This window comes from Metopolophium dirhodum, chromosome 6, assembly GCF_019925205.1.
Source record: "Metopolophium dirhodum isolate CAU chromosome 6, ASM1992520v1, whole genome shotgun sequence".
NCBI lineage: Eukaryota > Metazoa > Arthropoda > Insecta > Hemiptera > Aphididae > Metopolophium > Metopolophium dirhodum.
Genome location: NC_083565.1, coordinates 36041551 through 36055902, shown reverse-complemented (window position 1 = coordinate 36055902; position 14352 = coordinate 36041551). Strand labels below are relative to the sequence as shown.

The 14352-nt window shown below is 34.8% G+C and overlaps 1 protein-coding gene across 1 annotated transcript; it reads left to right on the top strand.

The window, feature by feature from the left end:
- The first annotated feature begins 648 nt into the window (after positions 1–648).
- Positions 649–5835, top strand: LOC132947767 (uncharacterized). The gene has a single exon (XM_061018009.1). The coding sequence runs from the start codon at positions 649–651 to the stop codon at positions 5833–5835; it is 5187 nt and encodes a 1728-aa protein (XP_060873992.1).
- Positions 5836–14352: the final 8517 nt, after the last annotated feature.

Below are 14352 nucleotides of genomic sequence, written 5' to 3'. Positions count from 1 at the left end.
AATTCATGTAAAATATTAAGCTCGTGATAGCGACATATTGGTTGATTATTTTTACCTGCCTAATCCCCTTATTCAATACGGAACCCGCACAGCGTGTCCAATCTCCCGATTATTACTAAAGGGACTGGTACGTGTTACATGGTCCTTCGAACCGGATGAATTAAGGGTATTAGAACCAGTGACCAATTTGGGTTTGAGTATATTATATAATAGTATAATTGCAATTTTGAATTATTTGTATTAGTATATTTTTATTGTAAATCGCATTGTGGGTAATTACGGCTAAATGTGATTATACGATATCTGCTATCTGCACGAACAGAACAAAGTTCACATAATTGGTCATACAGTCACAATTCCTGAACGTCGTTAGAATATCATTATGCGCCAATAATCTCTTAACTATATTATATAACATATATCAACCGCGGATAAAATATAGTCTTGCCTTGATAAAATTAATTTGTTACCTGCTAACTAGAAGGGTCATATCGTGTATGCCACCGAATGAATTTGTCCGTAATTAATCTTACTACTAATTGATATCTGCTAATCGATTAATAATCATACATATTATTGTATTGTAACTGAACCGCTTCTGGTCTTCTACGATTACACCCATTACGTTGGATAATACCTATACCTACAATGCCGCCGTCTGTGAATGATATCGAGCGTGCTGAACGCTCTCTAAAGCGTAGCATTGTAAAAAGAGATTGCACTGTTGAACAGTTTAGAACACTCATACAATTAAGTGAGAATATTGAATCTGATTCCGATCAAAAGACGCTTTTTCGGGTCCGATTTCGTGACCTCGACAGCCTATTAACCAATTTCCATGCCGATCAGGACGATATTCTTGATCAATTAATTATCCTATCGCGCGAGGAAGAATTTGTCAAGTCACATGCGCCTATTGAAGCAATTATATTGGACAGTTTTTATAGGGTGCAAGCTGTTGCTGCTGACCATCACTTAGATGCTGATCGAAGTGTTCAAAATATTTCGTCACGCAGCACACGTAGCAATGTTCAATTACCGAAAATTCTATTGCCACAATTCAATGGTGATCTTCAGCAATGGTGTTCTTACCGTGACACGTTTACGTCTTTAGTTCATAACAACGATGATTTATCCGACATAGAAAGATTTCATTATCTATTATCATCTTTATCAGGTCAACCATTACCTGTTGTACGTTCGATACCCTTCACGGAGGTCAATTATATTGTCGCGTGGGAGGCATTACATACTCGTTTTGACAACAAACGATTATTAGTTAATTATCATCTAGACGCTATGTTTGCCTTTTGTCCGCTCACCAGTGAGTCAGTATCAGGTCTAAAACGGTTCTTAGACACTTTCCAACAGAACATTTCTGCTATAAAGGCACTAGGCGTGGACGATTTGGCTGGTTTTCTTTTATTTTACATAGCATCTCGGTGTCTAGACGCGCAGTCAAAACGTTTGTTTGAAGCGGAGCAACATACTAATGAGACTCCGACTATTGATATTTTATTAAAGTTTGTCCACAATCGATGCAAAATATTACAAAATTCTACATCGACATTTTTACCCAAACAAACGGAATCAAGTAAAAAATTACATCATAAGTCTTCATTGTTCACGTCCAACATTCCCGACCAAGGACAACAAACATCTTGTACCATGTGTAAAGATTCTCATTTCTTATTTCAATGTTCTAAATTTAGTTCTCTACCAGTCCAACAGCGATTCAAAGTAGCACAGTCACGTCGTCTCTGCATGAACTGTTTGAGTGCTCATCACAAAACATCCACATGTCAATCAAAACACACGTGCCGCCATTGTGCTCAAAAGCATCATACGCTACTTCATCTCGATAAGTCATTAGTAAAACCCAAATCAATTGAATCGAGTCATGATAGTACAGTGTCCCAGTGTGCTGAAAACACTTCGCCCGGGAACTCATCGAATGCGGATGTCACCTTTTCAGGTACAACGTATACCTCCAGTACCGTTGTTCTTGGCACAGCAATTGTTCATATACGTAATGGCTTGGGTATCTCGGGGTCACAAATATCGGTCATTACGAACGCATGTGTCACCAGATTAGGCTTACCACGTAGACAATGTAAACATACTATTGTGGGATTGTCACATACACCCGTACGTGAAACAAAGGGTATGACTGCTTGTACCATAAAACCGGAGCTTTCCAATACTCCCCTCATCTCGTGTGAACCCGTAATAATGTCAAAAATTACCGGGGCTATGCCCACCGTAAAATTAAACTCGTCTATTCGATTGATTTATAACGATATCCGTTTTGCTGATCCACAGTTTGATGTACCAGGTCCCATCGACTTTTTATTAGGTGCTGATATACACAGCATGATCCTAAAGGACGGTGGCGGAGTTATTCATACGGACGGCATACCGTCAGTGTATGAAACACTGATAGGATGGATTTTATCGGGTACGTCCGTGTCCAACGATACATCAAAACTTACATCACTTATGTTAACGACTGAACCGTCAATTGACCAATTGATGCAAAGTTTTTGGAGTATTGAAGAACCGTCTCCCCCTGCTGTACCGTTTACCGACGACGATATTTGCGAAGAAATATTCTCGCGTACGACGACACGTGAAGAAAATGGTCAGTATGTCGTTTCTTTTCCATTTCGGGTGAACCCCGCGGAATTGGGAGATTCGTATCACATGGCGCTATCGCGTTTTTACAATTTGGAACGAAAATTTCAACGTGATGCTAACCTATATGACGAATATCGGAAGTTTATGGTTGAATATGAAGAGTTGGGGCATATGAAACCCGCTACAAGTAAAGGTACGTACTTCATACCACATCATGCTGTGGTTAAGTATACCGGTGACCAATTAAAGTTAAGAGTGGTTTTCGACGCGTCCGCGCACTCTACTTCCCAATTGTCACTCAATGCCTTACTATACACCGGACCTAAATTGCAGACGGATATTGCTGAATTATTACTTCACAGTCGCCTACACCCGTATATGTTCACAGCCGATATATGTAAAATGTATCGGCAGATTTTGATTTCACAGCGCGATCGTCAATACCAACATATATTATGGCGTGATTCACCATCGAAGTCGTTATGTGAATATGAATTGTGTACCGTGACATACGGTGTGTCAGTATCGCCCTACCAGGCTATTCGCGTGTTACATCAACTTGAGGTAGACAATGGACAACAATATCCCGATGCAAAAAATATATTGTCTACTAAAACCTATGTCGATGATGTTATCACTGGCGCCGAGTCTATTTCAGAATTAGTCTTCGTCCAATCGCAACTTAAAAAATTATTAGCTCACGGTGGATTTGTGTTAAAAAAGTGGGCGAGTAATTGTGCGGAAGTTTTACGATCCATTCCAGTTGAGGATCGAACAATCACATTGTCATTCGATCTCAAAGAGGAGTCATCAATAAAAATATTAGGTCTTCATTGGGAACCCACGTCGGATGTATTTAGCTACCATACCACTGCATCAACAAATACGTACACTAAACGGTCAATATTGTCAACGATAGCAAAACTTTACGACCCGGTCGGTGCGCTCGCACCCATAACATTCTGGGCCAAGTGCTTTATGCAACAGTTATGGCAGCTTGGGTTACAATGGGACGACCCGTTACCGTGCGACCTCGTTGATAGTTGGCGAATGTTCTCGGACGAACTCCCGTTGGTAGAAAAAATAAAAATACCACGCTATCTTCCAATAAGTGACCTTTCTTCCGTCCAATTACTCGGGTTTTCAGATGCGTCAGAAAAAGGGTACGCGGCTGTAATTTATTTACGCATTGTCCATAAGGATAATCGTATTTCTGTTCATTTTCTGACGGCCAAATCAAAGGTTGCCCCCGTGAAAACGGGTAAATGTGACAGTGCGATAAGTATTCCACGACTGGAGTTATGCGGGGCACTTTTACTAGCCCAAACGATGCATCGCGTCAGTCCCATATTTATGCAATTACCAAACGTAACAAAACACGCATGGACAGATTCTACCGTGGTCCTGTCGTGGTTGACTACTACGCCAACCACATTCAAAATTTTTGTGTCTAATCGATTAGCAAAAATCGCTGACCTATTACCAAGTTGCCATTGGCACTATGTTTCATCAGGGCAAAATCCAGCGGATTGCGTTTCGCGTGGACTACTTCCTTCACAAGCAGTTTCAATGTCGTTATATTGGAACGGTCCAATATTTCTACAATCAGGTGAAAACACGTGGCCAATCGATACCTACGTAAAGTTGTCACCGTCATCATTGCCCGAAGTTAAAAATATAGGTGCAGAAATATCAGTGTTAACAACCTTATCTACACTCACAGACGACTGGGTTTCCCGATTTTCATCATTAGTCCGATTACAAAAAACAATCTCTTATGTCCGGCGGTTCATAAGGCTGCGTTTAAAGAGGTTGCCAACGCGTACAGGGACAATAACAAATACTGAACTTGATGAATCGTTAACGTGCGCTATTCGCTCAACACAAACTATTTATTTTAAAGGTTTAGTTAAACTTATGCAGTCGAAAAATAAACCTATTGTGCCTAGATCCATTGCCCAATTGGTACCCTTCGTCGATACCGAGGGAGTCATTCGAGTGGGTGGTAGATTGCGGAATGCCGAAATTAACGTCCATCAACAATACCCAGTATTATTGCCGAAGAAATGCGCGTTAACTGATATTTTAATTCGGCATTTTCATCTCACGTATCTTCACGCGGGTCCGCAATTAGTGTCGTCACTGATTGCTCAAAAGTATTGGATTTTATCCAGCCGATCCGCTATACGCCATATCATATTCAAATGCGTCGTGTGTGCTCGACATCGAGCCACTGCGCCACAACCAATTATGGCCGAGTTACCGTCGTTCCGTGTCCGCCCGTGCCGTCCGTTCAGTAACGTCGGTGTCGATTTCGCTGGTCCATTCCAAGTAAAAGAATCTCGTCGTAAAAATGCTAAATCGGTAAAATGTTATCTTGCGGTATTTGTATGTACTGTTATTAAATCCGTACACCTAGAAATTGTATCAGATCTATCTACAGATGCTTTCATGGCTTCTTTCAATCGTTTCATTTCTCGTCGGGGTATTCCATCGAATATTTATTCGGACTGCGGGACCAATTTCCAAGGCACCAACCGACAACTACACGAAATATTAACGGCCGCAGCCAGTCGACAAACTACACTGTTGCCGTGTAAATGGCACTTCAACCCGCCCGCTGCTCCTCACTTTGGTGGTATTTGGGAGGCGGCAGTCAAATCTGCTAAATACCACTTAAAGCGGGTTATCGGTGTCCAAACGTTTACATTCGAAGAAATGTCTACACTATCCACGCAAATCGAGGCCATTCTTAATTCCAGACCTCTGACCGTTTTATCGTCCGACCCAAATGATTTACGACCACTTACACCGGGCGATTTTCTAATAGGACAACCGTTAGTAGCGTTACCATCCCGCGATTTTACATCAATACCGATAAATCGATTAACTCGGTGGGAATTGATCCGGCAATGCACCCAATCATTTTGGAATCGGTGGTCGTTGGAATATTTGTCTTCACTACAGCGACGTACAAAATGGACGCGACAACAACCAAATGTTATAGTTGGGGACATTGTAATAATAAATATGCCTCATAAGGCACCAACGTATTGGCCTTTGGGACGTGTAAAAGAAGTCCATCCCGGTACCGACGGCATAGTCCGAGTGGCCACGATCCAAACAGCGGATGGAATAGTCAAGCGTCCAGTAGTAAAATTAGCCGTATTACCCGTCTCTGACGATCCTTCCTGTTAATCTTTATAGCAACAGATAGCGAAAAAAAAAAAAAAAAAAGAATAATACTTGCTCGCTAGGTACCAACAACTATCATACCATGTGTTGCTTAACGAGTGGTAATATAAAGTATAATATAACGTATAGTAATAGTCAATGAATTGTAATTTTCTATGTAAATTGTGTAAGGTATGTTTCAGTTAAGTATGAATAATTCAATGTTATATATTTGTTACTTTACAAAATTGCATTTTGACACCTGCATGTACCAATACTATGTATGACTGGGACCGCCAAATCTACGATCAACTGTCAGCCATCTTCACTACCGTCATCAGCGCACACTGGAAGACACACCACGTCTTCCAAGGGGGAGTTATGTTGCAAAAATACACCATAGTGAGTCGGCCCAGTCATGTGTATAACAGCTATATATGTGGTGGGGTTGTTATCCGCCTAGCACAAAGGTCAACGACGAGCAATTATAATACACACAACGACAGTAAACGGACGACGCCCGAAGTTGTTGTGTATGCTACTGAGTCGTGGTCGCTACGTAGCAATTTCGCCATCTAACGGCCGTGCATATTCCGCCCTTTTGTGTGGTTTTCACTATACCGTACATATTCCGCCTTGTTGTGTGGTTTTCCGCTGTTTCCCATAATTACGTCGGTTAGTGCGCGCGGTTTCGCCGTCCTAAATCCGACCGTTAAGTCTGTGTGTTTTCGCCGTCTTAAATATCGTACCTTCAACATCGTCGTCATTGTCCTCATCACGCGGGTTATTCCATTGTCACCAACTCAAGTCTCCAGGTCCCGGTCATATCATATTATGTGCATTATCACGGTGTCGTGAGTTTTTTTTTGTATATGTTTATTTTTTTGTATAATTATTTAAATTCATGTAAAATATTAAGCTCGTGATAGCGACATATTGGTTGATTATTTTTACCTGCCTAATCCCCTTATTCAATACGGAACCCGCACAGCGTGTCCAATCTCCCGATTATTACTAAAGGGACTGGTACGTGTTACAACCTCTATACAAATAAATTCGATAGCTGTAACGTGTAGTAGTCTTCCTAAATATATTATGTTATATCTTATATTATAGCAATATATACGTTTTATTATTCAAAATAATAACTACACTTAACGACAAATAATAATTTAAACTTAAATGTATACATATTTTTAAGGACGCTACTCGGGAATTTGTTGACTTCGTCTAACACACGACATCGCCAATTTCCAATCACTAGTTTCAATATTGTACAGTTGGTTTTCATATTAGAGTGAATTGACAAACTTTTAGGTAAGAACATTAACTGTACTTAGCATCAGCGATTTCGCAATACTTTTGATTTTCAACGGGCTTGTGAAATATTACAAATTACAAATGGTCAATCTTGCTTGAAAATTAAAATATTACAAAATCGTCGACTCTATGCATATATACCTAATGTTCTTACATAAAAGTTTTACATTTCTCTCTAATATAAAAACCAACAGGCAACAGAGTCTAGCTAATGAGAATTTGCTATGCCGTACGTGTGTAGGAGATAAATGCAAGAATACCGTTCTCTTAATGACGATTTTTAAGACATTCGTTTTCGATAAAACTGTTTTATGAATTATTTAACTTAATTCCAGTCGTAAAAAATATAATTACCCAACAGTTTCATGTACAAAACAATGCAACTTCTTTATATTTTTAAATTGCAACCAGCTCCGCATATTATAATGAGAACTGTTAAAATATCGGTATATATTGGTTTTCGATAAAACTATGTTAATAATTATTTAGCTAAATGTCAGCCTTATTAAAATATAATTATCAATCAGTTCCATGTACAAAAAAAATGCTATTAACAATGTAATGTAAATAAGATTATAATATGATAGGTTCACATAATGTATGTTAATAATTGAAATACCTAGTTTATATTTTATTAGTTAAGACCTAATTTAATTACATTTTGTAGCATTTATTTCGTAAAACAATTATTATAGTATAAATATCAAAATTTAAATAAAATCCGTTTTCAATTAATTTTACAATTTTGGAAATAAATCTTATTCACTGATAAATATTGAACCTACATAGTACAGATTATTATATTATTATATTCAAAAGAAATGTATTGGTTTCGTCCGGTACAATAGACGTATATAGTACCAAATGATAAATGACTATTGACTCATAACATCCTGTTAGTGATCAAAGGCCAATGAATAACGTGATTATCATTGTTTTCTGTTACTAATAACAACGAAAACGTGTACACCTAGTTAATAGTAAAGTTATATATTTTTTATTACATATTACAGATTATTATATTATTATATCCAAAAGAAATGTATTGGTTTCGTTCGATATAAATGTATAATAGCCTTATAGTACCTAATGACTATTGACTCATAACGTCCTGTTAGTGATCAAAGTCCAATGAATAACTTGATTATCAATGTATTCTGTTAGTTACAACAACGAGAACATAATATGATATACCTTGTTTATAGTTATATATTTATTATTCCGGTTGTAATCAGTGTGTAAATGTGTAATTTCTCCCGATAAAATTAAGTATGTATATATTATTAATAATATAATTTGAATTATATACCTATGTAACATACATAGTATATTGTATTTAGTGTCATTGTTTTCACGAATACCATTAATTTTTATAAATATAACTGTTGTATTCATTAAATATCTTAAAGTAATAATTTATTGTTCATAATCGTTGTGTCCAGTTAGTACAAATTTTAATTTTACATTTTAATTTTATGACAATATTAGGATAAATTAAAATATTATGTTGATATTATATGAAAACAATAGGTGCCTATATCAATATTAAAAATAATAAAATTAAATGCTGGACGGTAAAGTGCAAATCCCAAAAAGTACCGGTTGGTAAAATCCATAAAAGTGCTGGGCGTATCCTCTGTACAAGCACCCAGTCAAATCTATACCACGATCCTAACAAAACATTAGGTTACATCTTATATTATTCATGTTATAAGGTAATAGTTAAAGTTGTTATAATTGTTATAGTCTCCTTGCATGACGCGTAAACATTTTTCTTTCATGAAATTGTTTTCGTAGAATAGTCTGGTTATTGAAAATTTCCCTGCATAGTGCATTACCTTTCCCGTGATCGATTAACGCAGATGCGTGACATAAAATACTATGTGTGGCTCGAGCGGGAAGGCCATTTCAGTCTTGGGTGAAATAGCTCGGGCGCGGCGATTCAGTATAACAAAGGTAAATAATTTATTGTTATTATTTTTTTTTATTACTGTGGGAACATTCCAACCAGCGGCGGTCGTACGAACCGGTCTCCTGCGTTTCGTTGAAGAAGGTATCTTTTATTATTATTTTTATGGTTATATAACACCCTCGGGGTTCTATACCTTGGGTACATATACCCAAGTCCATCAAATACATTGTTGTCGAACACAAGGGACAGCTGCATGTGTTTGGAGTAAGCCAGGTGTAAAAACGGTTTGACCCTCGTGAGGTAACCTTATGCCACAAGAAAAAAAAAAGCAACAGCTGCCAATAGGGACGTAAGTTTACGAGTGCGTATAACCATGTGCATCTTCGTTCTAATGTAAATGAAAAATTGGAACGGTCTATAGCAGCATGGTTCTCAAACTTTTATGTTCGTGGATCTCTAACGTTGTTAACGGACGTGGCCTAAAAAATTAGGAATGCTTATGAAGTATGCATAACTCATGAAAAATGTTGCTTGAATAATTTGTTTATATTTATAATTTCTGTGTTTATAATATTATCATAAACGACATAAGCAATAAAAGCTAATATCGTTTTCGACTACATAATACAACTTGCAGATGATTATTGATTTAATTAACATGTTATGTTCATGGAGCCTATAGATTACTCTCGCGGAGTACAGATTGAAAATCGCTGGTATATAGTGTTTTGGCAAAATAAATAAAATAGGTGGAATATCGGTACAATACAACATTTTATATTCATTCAAAATTAAATTGTTTAAAAAATTTGACTTCTAAAAATATTAAAATTTAACGATTTGTAATTAATAGTATAAGACTATAGTAGATAAATTAGTTAAATAAACCAAAATTATCGTAAACGGGGCACAATATAATAATATAGTATTATTGAATATTACAAACATTAATTGAAACAATTTAACAGTTCAATAAGGCGAATGGTAATTACTAAGGCTGTGAATTTGTGGAAAAGTGCATTTTTTTGCTCTGGTGATTGTGAAACGTAGCTTTGTAAGTACATAAATTGAATTATGTTACTACGAATCCATTTATGAAACTTTTATTTTGAAATTTCTTGCATTTTTAGGTCACATTTTCCTTTTTTAGTTCATTTTCCGATATTTTTAATCAAATTCCGTCAATTGACATGTTTGAAAGAAATTTTTTGGTTTTTTTTTTTTTTTTTGTCAATGCAATAGTAAAGACTAAACATGAATAAGGTATCCAAAAATAAATATATTTAGGTTTGTTTTATTATTTTAACAAAATCAATACATAAAAAATGCATGTAAAATATAATTTACAATATCCTATAGTAAAAGTTAAATTAAAACCATTTTAAGTGAATTTTATACTATAATTTTTGGCATTTTATATTGCATTTTTTGCATTTTAAGTGCATATTTTACTACATTTTTTTTGACATTTTTAATGCATTTTTTTAATGTTTTTAGTGGATTAAATTCACAACCCTGGTAATTACTAATTACTAATTTATGTTATATGACGGAACACATTAGTAATAATGTGTTATCTACAGACTTCGGTACTCTAATCAAACAACACAATGTCTAAAACGCAGTTAACGTATAATATCATGACAAATCGTCTACTAGGTATAATTATATGACATTCCTGATTCAAATAGCAATTAAATTAAACCGTACGTGCATATAACAATATGTATAAGGTACGAAGACTGGCCGTGTAATATAATGCACCACTAATAAATAATAATTATTACAATAATATTACGACGATTGGTGGTTACGACAATATAATATTTAATAATAATTCAACAAAAATGTCAGTGACTTTGCGAGCCATGATAGATAATAATAATATAAAACACAGTGGCGACAGGCGCGTGAATATATCAAATATTATAATAAAAAAGGTGGACAAGTGGATGTCACTCTGCTGTACAGTAGGTTACAAGTGGATCACTATATAATGGATGGTATTAAATTTAAATTCTATGATATAATATCATTGTATAAGAAAAACGATTCTGAGCGGAGACGATATGTCAGTCTAGGTTTAAGACATATTATATACTTGTCTATGGTATTAAAAAAATAATTGACCTATAATAGGTAAATGCCGTAATAATTGACCTATTATAGGTACCTAAAATAAATTCCAAATTAATCATATCACAATATCCATTAGGTACTTATAACGCGTTATACATCAACAACAAACCGTGATACTATCAGAGATATATTATAATAGTATACTTAAGAAGTTTCTAGTACCCACGAATAATATTATACAATCAGAAGAAAATAACTAAAAAAAATATTCTAGGTTTTTAATATTTAATTTCGTCCAAATTTGAACTTAAAATGACTATGAAAATAAACTGTGTTTATGTATTTTTTAGATTTTTTGGTAACATAATAAACTACTTACATGGAATCTTGTTTTGAATTCTCAATTTTTAGATGTAAAAATAAAATTTAAAAAAAAATTGTATTGTTTTGAACTGTTTACGGACATTTTGAGTTTCAAATTCTTTTAGTTTCTTTTCTATGAATGTCAATAAAAATTTATTTGTTGGATAAAAATCTTGAATAATTAATACAAGGCTTCTTATATATCGTTACGACGATATTTGTAAAATATTAAAAATCCATAGTCACTATTTTTTTTTATAAACATTTAAAGTTCAAATCTTGACAAAATACGCAAAAATCACGAAAATGAACAAATTATTTTAAGTTAGAAATGTATAAAATTTTTTCTTTTTAAATCTAAGATTTGAAAATGCAATACATGATTTCTCATAATTTTGTCTACCTTTATCAAATAAAAATGTCTACAAGAAAGTTAAATTACATTTTTATGTGTGTTTGAAGTACATATTTTAGTTATAAATTCACTCGATTTCTCATGTAGCAATTTACTTACTAATTCCAAAACGAACACCTGTAGATACATGTAAATTTGATTGAATGGTTTTTTCATTTTCTTTACATCATACAACTTTGCCTCGTTTTGAGCTCTTTACAGACAATTTCAAATTTAAATTTTAGATTCTGAGCGAAGCGAAAAAACTAGTGGTTTTACAATGGTGTTGTTTTTTTTTTTAGTTTATCATTGAATTCAAGTTTAATATAATCCTATATACATAGACCTCCTTGTAACCTACTGTACAGCAGAGCAACATCCACTTACCACCTTTTTTTTTGTTTTTTTTCTATAAATATTAATAAAAATTTTTTGGTCAAAAAGCGTGAAAAATTAATACAAGGCTCCCTTGTTACAATAGCAGATAAAAAATATTAAAGATATATTACACAGGCACATTTTTTTTTTAACAATCATTGAAAATTCGAATTTTGTCAACATTCATCAAATTTAAAATTTAATAATTATTTTTTAGTTAAAAATGTATAAAATGTTCAAATTGTATAGCTAAGGATTGAAAACTTACAACACGGTTCCTCGTAAGTATGTTATTTGTTTTTAAATTACAAAAAAATAACAAAATCGCTACATAAGAAATCGAGTGAATATCCAATTTTGTAAAAGTATGAACTTCAAACGCTCATAAAAATGTAATGTGATTTGTTTGTAGACATTTTTGTAGGCATTCTGTGTGGTATAAGCCCTTTCAACATTTCTGTGTAGATTATTTTAATTTTTAAAAGGGCGTCTGTATATTATCTTGTATTTGGTATTGCTATCTTATTTTTCCGTAGATGTGCCGTTTTACCTGAATATTTTCATGATTTTTCTGAAAAGTTTAATACCAAAAACGTATTTTTCCATTTTCAGTGGTAAACACCCTTTTAACAAAATACCGTGGATATGTATAAATATACATTATATACGCGCGTCCCGACGAGATTTTTACAATAATTCACTCTACCGTGAAGCGTAACCGCCTCGGGGCACTCGACAACATGTAATTATTGCACAGGTTGCCTTATACCGCCTCCGCCGCCTCCGCCGCCGAACTCCAACTCCAACACACCGGCGCACAACCGGTCGGCCTCTTTGACGCCGGGCTGTGACGCCGACGCCGCACCACAAGTTCGTGTTTATTACAAAATTAGACTCGCCCCTCACCCCATTTTTCGATCACCGCCACGACGCTAGCACACATAAAGTTGATTGTTTTCCTCTCTCGGTCTCTTCGTTTGCACGCGCGGGTCTCTTGAGGTTTTAACGTTTTTTTTTATATACATTATATTGTTATTATTAATTTATTACACCACTGCGGCGGGCAGGTGTGTTTTCTAGCCGCTTGATTCTCGTAACTTTTTACTCGTACGTTTTCCAACCCCAACCCCACTCCAAGCTATTAACTCTTTCTGTGTGTGTGTGTGTGTGTGTGTGTGTGTGTGTGTGTGTGTGTGTGTGCATTGCAATACAGCGTATTTACAGGGGGGGGGGGATCAAGGGGATCAATCCCCTCCCATAATCTGTATATAATAGGCAACATTTTTCGGAGTCCTAACTTAAGACTTCTAGCTTTAAAAGTGGGACTACTGAATAAAATCATATCCCCCCCCCCCCCTATGACAAAAACCTAAATACGCAACTGAATCATTGTATATTATGTTACCGACAAGGACGTAAATTAAGGAATTAACGTAAATGACTGTCAATAATGATATTTCCGATCAAATTAGACAGTATACGATATTGACTAGGGAATAGAGCTAATGTCCAATATTTTCAGGCAATGGTGCATTTAGAAATTAGAAATAATGTATTTGTACATTTTAATAATTAGAAACGGCCTTGTGTTGTAAAGTCGATTTATCAATATTCGGTACTAACAAGTAATAATGACATACTTTTTACTACTACATTTTAAGGGAAAAATAGCCGTCTATCGGATACATATATCATCTATATATAGTAGGTTTACAATTATAAATCACGATTACTTTATTTGTTATAATAATTGAATAATACTTACATATTAATTAAATTATAATTTTTTGTACACATGCATGCCCACTAGCACATTGCATAACATGTATTTAATATCTACATATAGACTATAAAACCTACCTTCAAAGTCTTAGGGTATATCAAATTGTGAAAATAAATGATTCAATTAATTTATTTTATTTATGCAATGTTAAGTTTAAATTTATCGTATGAGCATTATTAAACTTCTGACCCAATTTAAATATTTCTCTGAACAACATTTTCAATATTGTCTATCAGTATTAGAAATTTAATTAATTTCGTTGTCATAGTTGTAAATGTGTTAACAAAATATTTGAATTTTACAACCTTGCCT